The sequence below is a fragment of the Rattus norvegicus genome, chromosome 6, assembly GCF_036323735.1.
Source record: "Rattus norvegicus strain BN/NHsdMcwi chromosome 6, GRCr8, whole genome shotgun sequence".
NCBI classification, from domain to species: Eukaryota; Metazoa; Chordata; class Mammalia; order Rodentia; family Muridae; genus Rattus; species Rattus norvegicus.
The window spans coordinates 127,477,618-127,489,052 of record NC_086024.1 but is presented as its reverse complement, the minus strand read 5'-3'; the positions used below and the strand labels follow the sequence as shown (position 1 = coordinate 127,489,052).

At 53.8% G+C, this 11,435-nt stretch overlaps 1 protein-coding gene across 6 annotated transcripts in view; it reads left to right on the top strand.

Moving 5' to 3' along the window:
• Nucleotides 1-11,435, top strand: part of Itpk1 (inositol-tetrakisphosphate 1-kinase) — a 133,732-nt gene that overhangs the window by 120,268 nt on the left and 2,029 nt on the right. For 4 of the 6 annotated variants that reach the window (XM_039112755.2, XM_017594304.3, XM_063262334.1 and 1 more), the window contains 3 exons: nt 541-666; nt 1,759-1,826; nt 7,047-7,209. In XM_039112755.2, the coding sequence (XP_038968683.1) occupies nt 541-666; nt 1,759-1,826; nt 7,047-7,209 (357 nt within the window). The remainder of the gene's footprint in view (nt 1-540; nt 667-1,758; nt 1,827-7,046; nt 7,210-11,435) is intronic. The other 2 variants (XM_063262333.1, NM_001191985.1) reach the window with 1 other exon arrangement.

Sequence of the window (11,435 nt, the reverse complement as noted above, 5' to 3'; positions counted from 1 at the left end):
GCTTAGTGGTCCTCAGACCAGAGTGCCCCAGCCAGCAGTGTGGCAGTCAGAGTAGAGGGCATTTTCCCCTTGGAGATATCTGTACATTTGATCTGTCCCTATGAAGCAGTTAGGGACATGATCTGTCCAGTGAAACAGACATCACAAGTCTCTGGTGCTGTCTCTTCCTAGCACCGGCCCTAGCAGTGCCTCTGTGTACTTCTTGCAGGCTCCTTCAGGCCCCCAGCCTCCTTGAGCATTACTGTGCCTACCTGCTCCTGGTGGGCTGTCCACACACCACAGGCCTGCTCTGCTCTTTTGGCCTTTGCTCTTGGGAACCTATAGAGACTTGGGTGGGAGGTACCCCGAGTTCAGGAGGCTCCAGGAGAAGGAGGTCAACAATACCTATAGAAGGCCAGAGAGCCGTCCTAATTGAAAGCCCTGGTCTGGCCTCTGGCCTGTCAGGCTTTGCCTGCTACTCCTGAAGGTTCACTAGTGCCCGAGAGTAGGGACCAGTGGGCGTGCTTGACACAAGTCCCGCAGGGTGTTTATTTTTCCCAGGCTCCTCCCCAGGACCATCTCTCATGCCCCCTGTCTGGACTGGCTCTGGTCGGAGCAGCGGGAGGACTGTCGGGCACACCGGGGTGGCCAGGGGCCTCTGTGCCCCGCTAGCGGGAAGGATGCCAGGTACTTCAGCGCCTGCCTGCTTGGCTCTGCCTGAATCACTTCCTTGTGCATGATTTTTGTGGCGCCGTAGAGTGGAGCTGCTGGGGGTCAAAGCAGCCACAACAGGCTCCTGAGCCCTGGCACACATGCCCTCAGCCGGTTTCAACCTGCCCTAGTGCTTGGGGGCCTGGGTCCCAGGGATGATCTCCATGTCCTGCAGGGTGGGGTCCATGACACCTCTTTTGCAAGAACTTGAGCAAGGGTTGTCAGGATCCCATTGGGGTGGGCTGGGGGGGCTTCCATCCCAGATTGACCCTGTGCTATTCTTGGTGGGAGTGGGGCTATGAGGGGTTAATGGCCAGAACTCAACCCCTAGGCTTGTGGTTTGTGATTCTTGCCCTAACGTGTCCAAGTGCTCGAGAACGTTGCAAACTGTGCAGCCAAGCTTACATCTTCCCAGAGCAATCATGGCTTACACCTCAAGGACATTTGTGCAGGGGGGAATAAATGAACGCACCATCACATTCCTGGGACTGTGCTCCCTCTCTGGTGTCCAGTGGGGCTGAGGGATTGTGGGCGGCAGCAGATCAGACATGTGGTGTGGAGGAGACTGGGACATTACAAGGCTTTCCTGGGTAAGCCTAAGGAAGCCTTGCCTGGGTTCCTATTAAGTTGTTGGGAACCTTTTGTCTGTTGAGCTCACATATGAGTGGCCTCCTGACTGGGGGTACCTGGACCAAATGGTTTTTGGTAGACTACTTCTCTCAGGACACTTCAGACCTTGATATCTGGGTGCAGTGTCTCACCTCCTCTCTTCCCAGCCTCCTATACATACTATGGCCTGCCCAGCCTTAGGCGCTAAGGAAACCCATATACGGTGCTGTAAGGAGGTAGTGAGGGTGTCCCAGTAAATCGTTCGTTTTTATGTGGAAGGACAAATTGTGGGGTCCTGATGGGTGTACATCTCTATGCCATGCAGCTGTAAGGGCCTAGCTCCCAAGAACCCAGGGCTGAGCCTGAGGCCACCCAGAGCGTGACTGGTGTGGTGCTGCCCCCTGGTGTTGGCACTGCTGTCTTCTGGTCTGACTGACCCTGTGACTTCTGTTTTTTCAGATCGTGAATCCATCTTCTTCAACAGCCACAATGTGTCAAAGCCGGAGTCTTCCTCAGTCCTCACTGAGGTAGGTCTTCCATCCATGGCGGCCTGTGAAGGGGCCCCCAGATGAGCTGTCTAGCAGGCCAAGGTTAGCAAAACGATCCCGTGCCCACATGAAGGGCCGCATGATCATCCATCAGTGGGCATCACAGTTGTGTACCTGTCTGGAAAGGGAGCATTGAGGACCTGGTAAGGTCCGCTTGCCCCTGGAGCAGCCTCCCTCCTGCCATCATGGCTGGAACATCGGTGTGTCAGGCTTAGCGGGGATGCTTGGCGTCACAGCGGCATACAAAAAGGGTAACCAGCTTCATACAATGGCAAGCAGGGATTATCCTCACCTCTCTGATTGCAAAGCTGGGTCTTCTAGAAATTCCCTTCCTTGATAGTGACAGAAAGTGCCTTGGGCTACAGCCTTCTGTTCCCCACAGAAGTCTGGCTTCAGGCTTCCTGCACTCCATGGGGGAGTCAGGTGTTCTGGGAGCTCCAAGTGGGTCCTTCTTCCTCTCCTGGTTGTACTCAATGACAGAAGCTGACAGAGATCTGTACCTAACCTGGATCCAGGGCCTGGCCTCGTGCCTGACCTCTGACCTCAGCAGGCCAGCAGTTCCTTTTCTTGTATGGCTCTGGCTGGCCTCAAAGTCGAAGATCCACCTGCCTCTGCCTCCTGAGCGCTGTGATTTAAAGGCACGCACCATTAGCTTGGCTGGTTCCTTGTTTGTTTGTTTGAAGATGCAGCTGTGAGACAAGAAGTAAAGCGTGGCTTTGACAGGGACCTGGAAAGATAGTGCTACTATCCCTTGGGATATTGACTAATGTCGTTTTCGTCCTAGAACAAGTAGGGAAGTCTCGGACCGTCGGGCTTGTTTTAACTTTTTATTATTACTGTGTGTTTGTGTGTGTGTGTGTGTGTGTGTGTGTGCGCACGCGCACACACAAGTCAGAGGACCACTTTGTGGAGTTGTGTGTTCTGTGGAAGGAACTCAGCTCTCAAGATTGTCACGAGCTAGCTCATCTGCCCAGACCACCACATCTCAAGCAGACTCTCACAGAGCTGTGCACACTGAGAAATATAAGCAGTGCCTTGTATGTGGGAATGCTGTCTTCTCTACGTCAGAAGCACTGGCATCCTGCCGCCTCCCATGAGGCCACTGAGACTCCTGCTTATCGTGGTGGCAGAAGGGAGTTGGCCTTCCACAGGCTTCCTGAGAAGCTGTCCTTGATGTTCTTGTATAGGATAGGACAGCTGGCCACCAGGAATGTTATTAGCCAGTGCCAGGGGGATGCTTTAAGGACCGAGAAGTCTCCTTGGATCGTTGCCTATTGGCCTGCTTTTTCTGAGGAGGGGAAGAGTCTACTACACCACGGGGTCCCTCCCCACACCTGAGACCTTTGAGTACCCCAGATTTCCACTCACTATACTGAACCCTTCAGAGCTGACATCTTGTGATGCAGAAGGGCAAGCACAACCTTTTCCCCGGGGACATCGCCCTCCAGAATGCCTTCTAGCTGAGCAGAACGTCGATTCTGTTCCCAGGGACCAGTGGTCAGAGCATACCCCACTCGTCCCCCTCCTGCCCCAAAGAGAGCGATGCATAGGGCATCGCCTTTAAAAATGGTCCTCAGGGGTTGGGGATTTAGCTCAGTGGTAGAGCGCTTGCCTAGCAACCGCAAGGCCCTGGGTTCGGTCCCCAGCTCCGAAAAAAAAAGGAAAAAAAAAAAAAAAAAGAATGGTGAAAATGGGCCTCGCTTCTCCCTGAGCTTTTAGACCATGAACACCTTTCGCCATTTAGAGTCAGTACAAGGGCTTGTTAAGCGTACGCACCCAGTGGGTATCTCAGTGGCACACCCAAAGATAGACAGACAGACACACAGAGTCACAAACACACAGTCCTATGATCTATCTCCAGTGAAGAAGCAGAGTTCTCTTGGGACTGCCTGTGGTCTGACCTGAGTCACGTCACCAACCTGACCCTCAGTTTCTTGATCTCTCATGAGTCACTAGAAATGCCTGTGTCCGACTTCTACACCTGTATCGCCCTTAGTGTCAGCTTCGATAGAGGTTGAGGGTCACTGGGTCAACCGACAGGAGCACCAGCTCCACTCTTCCCTTCCTCCTTTCCCAGAACCTCACAGCTCGATCCGCTTGGGTCCACAAGGCCATCTCTATGCCTTTGTCTAGTCCTAGGCCGGCTGTTTGGTGCTGGATAATCAAATGGCTTCAGAAGGATTTCTGAGATTCTCTAGCTAAGCCAAGAAGGTGCTTTTATAAACAGTGTGTCATGGGGCTCTGCAACAGGCCATGGCCCACCCACACTGCCTCACTCCCAGGCACTGCGCCATGAGCCTCAGATATCTGCTCAGCCATCAGTCCATGCCCGAGCCTCGTGGCCTAGGTCTTTTTATTAGCCTATTCCCTGGGGTGGAAAAACAGGGTCCGGGAGCAGCCGCAGAGTGGATACAGGAAGACCAAGGCTGGTCTCTGATTTGGTTTGGGACTCTGACCCAAGTGACCAGGAAGCTCAGGCAGGGCTGAGTACCCACTGTAGCCAGATGGTGGCTGTTCCCCCAAAACCTCCACCCAGGAAATACTAGGTCAGGCACTGGATACCAGGCTTTCAAATGGGGGGACCCTGCTGTTCTCAGAGCAGTGGGGACAACCTGAACAGCAGGGTATAGGTGGTCCCATGTGTCTGTCCCTGCTTGGCACATGCCTATTTTAGGGTCTTTTCTATTACTGACCAGGGCTTTTTTATCTGGTTGTTGTCTGGTTGGGGTTGCTACTGTTATGATGAGGCACCGTGACCAAAGTGACTGGGGGAGGAAAGGGTTTGTTTGGCTCGTGCTTCCACATCACAGCTCATTAAGTCAGGACAGGAACCTGGAGGCAGGAGCTGATACAGAGGCTGTGGAGGGTGCTGCTTCCTGCCTTGCTCCCCATGGCTTCTTCAGCCTGCTTTCTTATAAAACCCAGAACTGTCACCCTGGAAGTGGCACCACCACCAGTGGGCTGGACCCCTCCCCATTAATCACTAATCAATACCCTACAGGCATGCCCACAGCCCACGCTTAGGAGGCGCTTGCTTAATTGAGCCTCCCTCCTCTCCAATGACTCTAGCTTGTGTCAAATTGTACAGTTGTCTTGTTTTGAGGTACGGTCTCACTTTGTAACCCTGGCTGGCCTAGAACTCTCTATGTAAAGCAGGTTGGCCAGAAGCTCACAGAGATGCTCCCGCCCCAAATGCATCGCCACACCCAGCATTTTCTGTCCTTTTAAAAGTGATATAAAAATGCACGTTAAAAAATTAGCTATTTTAAATCTTTTTTTTTAAGATTTAATTATTTTCTTTGTGTGCATATGAATGTCTGTCTGTACACTCCATGGGTGCTTGCCTGTAGAGGTCAGAAGAGGACATCAGATCGCATGTGGATGCTGGCAGCCAAGTCCTCTGTAAGGATAACCAGTCCTCCTAACTGCTGAGCCATCTGTTTATCTCCTAAAGTGAAAAATCTAGAAGCAGCAATCACACACCCAGTGCCCTGTAGACACACCTCTGTCCACTTCAAAACATTTTCCTCCCCCTGTTCCCATGAGCACTCAATCCCTATTCCTCCTGCCCCAGCCCTTGGCCACCTTGAGTGTGACCTCCATCCACGAGGACTCCGCTGTGCTGGGCATTTTACATCACTTAACTCCCCAACGGATTCCTGTCACTCAGCACCAAGCATCAAAGGACTAAGGTCCTTTTTATGGACGACCCACACTTCTCTGTGTGGATAGCCTACAGCTTTTCCGTTTGTCTGCCCCTGGACATTTAGGCCATCTGGAATGTTCGGCCATTGGAAGATCACTGCAGTTACCATTGGTTCTCTTTGAGTACCCTTTTCTAGCCCCTAATAGACCATCTATCTAGACCCTAGGGATTCTGTGTTTAACCATTTAAGAATTTTTTTTTTTTTGGTTCTTTTTTTTGGAGCTGGGGACCGAACCCAGGGCCTTGCGCTTCCTAGGTAAGCGCTCTACCACTGAGCTAAATCCCCAGCCCCAAGAATTTTTTTAAACAAGTTTATCCATTCATTTTTGTGTGTGGAGCTCAGAGGACAACACTTTTCAGAAGTCAGTGCTCTCTTTGTACCCTGCAGGACCCAGGGATCAAACTCAGGCCGTCAGGTGACAAGAGTTTTAACCCACTGAACCATCTCAACAGCCCGGTGTATTTTAAGCTTTTGACTTAGTTTCATTTCCCACTTCGGTTTAAACCTACCCCTTTTCCCCCCAGAACTTGGTACTCACTGGCAGCTAGTGTGTGCCCTACTGTGACATTTCAACCTGAGGCGATGTGGTCCACGTCCTTGTATTAGGGAGCTACCTTTCCTTGAAGCCGGGCTTCTACTGTCCCTACCTTGTTGTCCCTCCCAGCAAGTCTAAGCTGGAGGCCTTATCATTCCCACTGCACAGATCATTAAGTGGAGGTGCAGGCCAGGTACTATAGCCCAGTCCACAGAGCTGAACAGTCTCTGATGGGGTTGAATCTATGTCCTCATCTACAATCCCTCCTAGGACTTCATTGCTCTCCCTCAGAGGCCCTGGCCTGTGGCTGTGTGTGAAGACACATGCCTTTCCCAGAGAGCAGAAACCGTGTACCACTGGAGCTGTCGGGAACAGGGTGGGCAGACTTGGGCTAGAGGCCTGTGGAAAGCATCATGGGCAGCTAGGCTTAGAGTCAGGCAGGAGCAGCAGCCGGTAGCACCTTTGGGAAAGCCCAGGTCACATGAGACAAGATGTTGTTTGCCAATACCTAGTTTACCACAGCTGGGAAGAGAGAAGCACTCTTCTCCAGACCTGCTCCTGGGGGTCCTCAGGCTCACTCCTGTAGGCTGCCAGCAAAGTGGCCCTGTGGCGGGGTGCTGGCCGGTACTCATTTCTACCTGCTGTGTCTGCCTTCAAGTTCTGGCCCAATGCTCTCTACCTTAATGTGTTCTTCCGTAACAGAACATATCCTTCCTCCTTTCTGTGACCCCGGTCCAGCCCTGGCCCTGTGTGAGCCCATTCCCCTGCCTGTTAATGTACTGATATCAGCTTCTTCAGACGTGCTTCATGCACCGGTGCCTCCAGGGCCTGGCAGTGTGGACCATGGTGGGTTAGCCCCACCTGGCTGGAAGGATGGTAGTGCTTTCCATGAGAGGGGTCTACCGTATATGGTTCCTTAGCCACAAAAGCCTGACCCGTGTATGTATGTGTTCACAGCTGGACAAGATTGAGGGCGTATTCGAACGGCCAAGTGACGAGGTTATCCGGGAGCTGTCCCGGGCTCTGCGGCAGGCGCTGGGAGTGTCACTGTTTGGAATCGACATCATCATTAACAACCAGACGGGTCAGCACGCAGTCATAGATGTCAATGCCTTCCCAGGTGAGCCTCGGGGCTGGGTGACCCTGCACTGGTGGTCCTCAGGCTGCCTGATATCTCCAAGGGATGGGAAACGAGTCAGCTTGGCTGGGGATGGGAGAACCACTCCTCATGCTGGAATCTAGGCCGAGTGCCACCTCCATGCAGCCCCAGCTCCTAAGGCGGATGCCTCTCTGGGGAGGTGCCATGCCTCCCCCCCATCTTTCAATCATCAGCGTTAGCCCTGACTGGCCTACTCAGTCCTTTCCATTGGCCCTTCCAGACCCAGTAGCTAAAAATGACTTGGAGAAAAATCAATCCCTATCATTCACAGGTAGGGAGACTGAGGCTCCTCCAGTGGCAATATTTTTCTGAGGTATGAATTGGCAAGGCCAGACCCTCCTGGGTAAGTGCTGCTTCCACTTTCCTGAGCTTCAAGGCTGAGCGCCAGGCCCACGCCTTGCCACAGCATCCCCCATTACAGTGTCTGCTGCCACAAAGATCCCCACATTACATCCCCTCGATGCTGGAGCCTCGGGACGCTTCTGGCTTGGGACGGGACTCTAAACATCCCTCAGTCTCACTCAGCCAGGGGCCCGAGGGATTACCGCCAGCTGAGCCCCAGCCTGGATCTGTCGGGCTGGCAGGGAGAGCAGGTGTCATGTGCACAGCCAGCGCTCACAGGCGGGCGGGCGGCGTGCCCTGGAGACCCTAAGGCCAGTGATGTGTATGCCGTCGCTGCAGTTGAGAGGTGTAGGAGCTTTCCACGTCTGCTGGCTCATGCCTGTCATCTTAGCACCCTGGAGGCTAAGGCAGGAGGATTGCTGTGAGTTTAAAGCCATCTGGGACTACGTAACAAGACCCTACCCGAGAAGCCTGAGGTGGGGTTCGGGGGGTCAGATGAAAAAGAGGCACAGTCCAGCTTTGAGTCTCCATGGCCCCACTTCTCCAGATCCAGGTAAACCTGCCTCAGGCTGGCCCCAAGCTCCTAGCTCATAACCAATCCATGCCTTCCGGCCTCCCAAGTAGCTGGGGCTGTAGTGGTGGTCATTGCTCCTAGAAGTTCTTCATTTTCTTGATATGGAGGGATAACTAGCTCCCCCTTGCTGTTCAGGGGCATGTGTGTGGCTAGGAAGCCACCTCACCAGCCCCAAGCATCCTGGGTACTCAGTGCCTAATCCTGTTAAACCCCCAGAGAGAGCATGAACCACTCCATACCTTCACGATTCACAGCAGGGAACTAGGGACCCCAAGGAGCCCGCCAGCTCCATCTGTCCGTTTACTTGACATCTGCCACAGGCTACATTTCCTGCTCTCAGAGCTCACACCACAATTGGGAGGAAGCAGAGGATGGGGATGGGGCAGCCGATGGTCCTCTGTCATGTGTGGACACCAGAGAGAATTTAGCGAAGGGAAGGAACTTCAGCAAGGAGGAGCAGCTGTGGGACCAGGAGTGGCGAACTGGGACCTGATGGGGTCAGAGGGGAACCTCTGAGGTCTGGTGGAAGCTTTGGCTCTCTCTTTGGGCAAGAGGGGAGCATCCCATGTCTGAGGACTGTGTCTGACCAGCACGTTTAATTCCAGCTCATTGTGTTTCCCGACCCCCTTGGTGTAGGTGGTGGGGCCTCTGAGGTGAGCTAGAGTGGGGTGATGTGGGGTGAGCCAAGAACACATACAGCCACTAATGGATTGAAGGTGGGATACTTAAAGACACTGAGAAAGCCTTGGGAGGAGGGAGATACACTTCTCCACTGGTGATGGGAACCAAGAGCTGGGTGGACAGGGCCATGTGGTGGGTCTGTGACTACTAGATTGATAAGACTGAGCCCAGCCAAAGCTGGTGAGCCTGATGCTGAGAGACGGCCTAAGGGATCTGTTGTCCGGGGACCTCAGGCAGAGAGGAGGAGATACCTGGGAGGTGACTTGGTACAGAGCCAGGGTGGTATAGAGCCAGCCCTCTTTGGGCCCAGCAGAGATAGAGGCTCTGGGTCCTGCCGCTTCTCAGGAAGCCGGGGGCAGCGGGGAGTGGATATCGGGATAGGTGGGAGTCTATCAGAACACCCAGCTTTTCAGATCAGCGAGCCCCTGGCCCTGCCGTGTGCTGTGATCTCTGCCTGCCCGTGAGAGGTACTGCTGGAAGCTAAAGGACCTCATCCATGGTTGCAGTCCCCAAAAGGGCTGCAGCCTGTCACTCTAGAGACTTCACTCTGATTCTGAGACCTTTGCTGTCTTAGAACCCCAGGTTCCGATCCTAGCCCACCCCTTCACTCTGTGGCGGTTTAGGCAACCTTACATTAGCCCCTGCTTCTGCTCCTGTACAAATGGGAGCTCTTCCCCGTGCTGCAGACCAATGGGTTTGCACGGTATTAGGCGTGGAGCTGGCACCGGCTCTGCTAGTTCTCACCTCCCAGGCTGACACCTAACTCAGCCTGTTTACTGCAGGCCCCCAGGAGGTGCCTCTGCAATGCCCTGGAAAGTTTACCTTCGTTCCCTGCAGTAGTCTGCCTGGTCCTCTAGGCCTCATCTGGGAGCTAAAGCAGGGTGGTTGCTAGGTGGCAGCCTCCTGGGTTTCTAGGCAACCCAACTGGGTCCTGATGCTCCGCCCCACCCCAGCCGTACTTAGACCTGTGCCTGCCTTGCCCTTCACCCTCTTTCCTGAGTTAGTGGGATATCAGGTCCTGCAGTGGGGCCTCTGAGTACCAGGTACACAAGACCAGGAGCCGGGTCAGATCACAGCTCTACCACTTAGCTGTGTGACCTGGGCCTCATGGAGCCTCAAAGTCCCCTGTGAGATGGCTTCCCTCACCTCCATGGGTATCCTGGGGACAGAGTGGTGAAGGTGGCATTGACATTCTCAGTTCTCTACTGCTTGCCAGCCACTTTGTTAGCTTTAACATGGGTGCCCCTGCTTCCCAGGCAGACTCAGGCTTCCTCAAAACCACAGAGCAGTTTGCCAAATAACACGTGGAGGCCCAGTGGCCTGGCCCCCACACAGCGAGTGCCACCTCAGCTTTTGCCAGGAGTAGGAATGGCACCGGAGCATGTGCCAGGGTTTTATTAACCTCCTGGTACTCACTTGGTTATACTGTGGTACGGGCCGTGGTCATAGCCAGTGCCTGAAGGCCACCCCTCCCCCCAGGGGGCTAACAAAGTTGGCAGGCATCCCGACCCCAGCTCATTCTGGGAGCCAGGTACCAGTTTTAATCCAGGCATATCAGTCCGAGCAGGTGGGAGGAGGTCTCCCCTCACATCTACCTGGATGCAGCTTTCTGGGAGTCAGCAACTCCTCCCACTGAATCTGAAACCTGCTGGGTTATTCTTGAGGTCTGTCCTGGCATTCGCATCTGTGGTAGGTGTGTGCTTATGTGTGAGCACACATGTGAAAGCATTCTCACCCCGGGTGTTCACCAGCAATTTTTATGGCAGAAATGGAAGCCTTGGCAGTCTGCTTCTCCGTCCTGATCCTCAGAGTCTGGGGTACAAGTAGCCTCCCTGAAGGTGTTTTGGGGTGAGAGGGAACAGATTTGGTTCGGGCTGTGGCTACTGCTTCGGACCCGCCCGGGTCCAGCATTCCTGTGGTGTTCACAGAAGCCTGCATTGTGAAAGCTGATCTCCTGTTGCTGTGTGGACAAAAAAGCTGAGGTTTAAGATGGCTACAGTGGCCAGGACCCAGGTCTGAGGCCAGACTCAGTTTGTGAGTGAGTGCATGAGGAATCCACCTTGGCCTGGCTGTCTCTGACTGTGCATCCTGTCCTGTTGGGTGGTTACCTTCCCAAGACGATCACCGTAAGGAGGAAAGGTTATTTGGGTTTTGAGGCTTTCAAGCCAAGATGATTTTGCCCCATTGATTTGGGCCTATGACAAGGCAGATGTTATGGGAAACACTGGCAGAGGAAGCTACCTGCGGGAGAAGGCATGTCTGAAATGACTGGACAGTCTCCTTAGCTGGCCCCTCTACCACCTCCCTGCAGCTTCTTGAGCTCAGAGCAAACATTTAGCACATGATTTGGAAAGGGCACTGCTCACCCAAGCTTCAGCAGTTGGTGAGCAAGGGTACTCCCTAACAAAACAGAGTTTGTCTTTATCTGCTGGAGCTGAGGGCTTCTCACACTCAGGGGACAGACCGTGGTCTAGGGCCAGCCTGTGGACCACATACCCCAGGCCCTGTGACTCCCACCACCTTGCCTTTCCAGCCAAGCCTGAGTTGCCTTTGTCCGTGGGTTAGGGAAAGAGCCTCCCAGGTCCCAGGA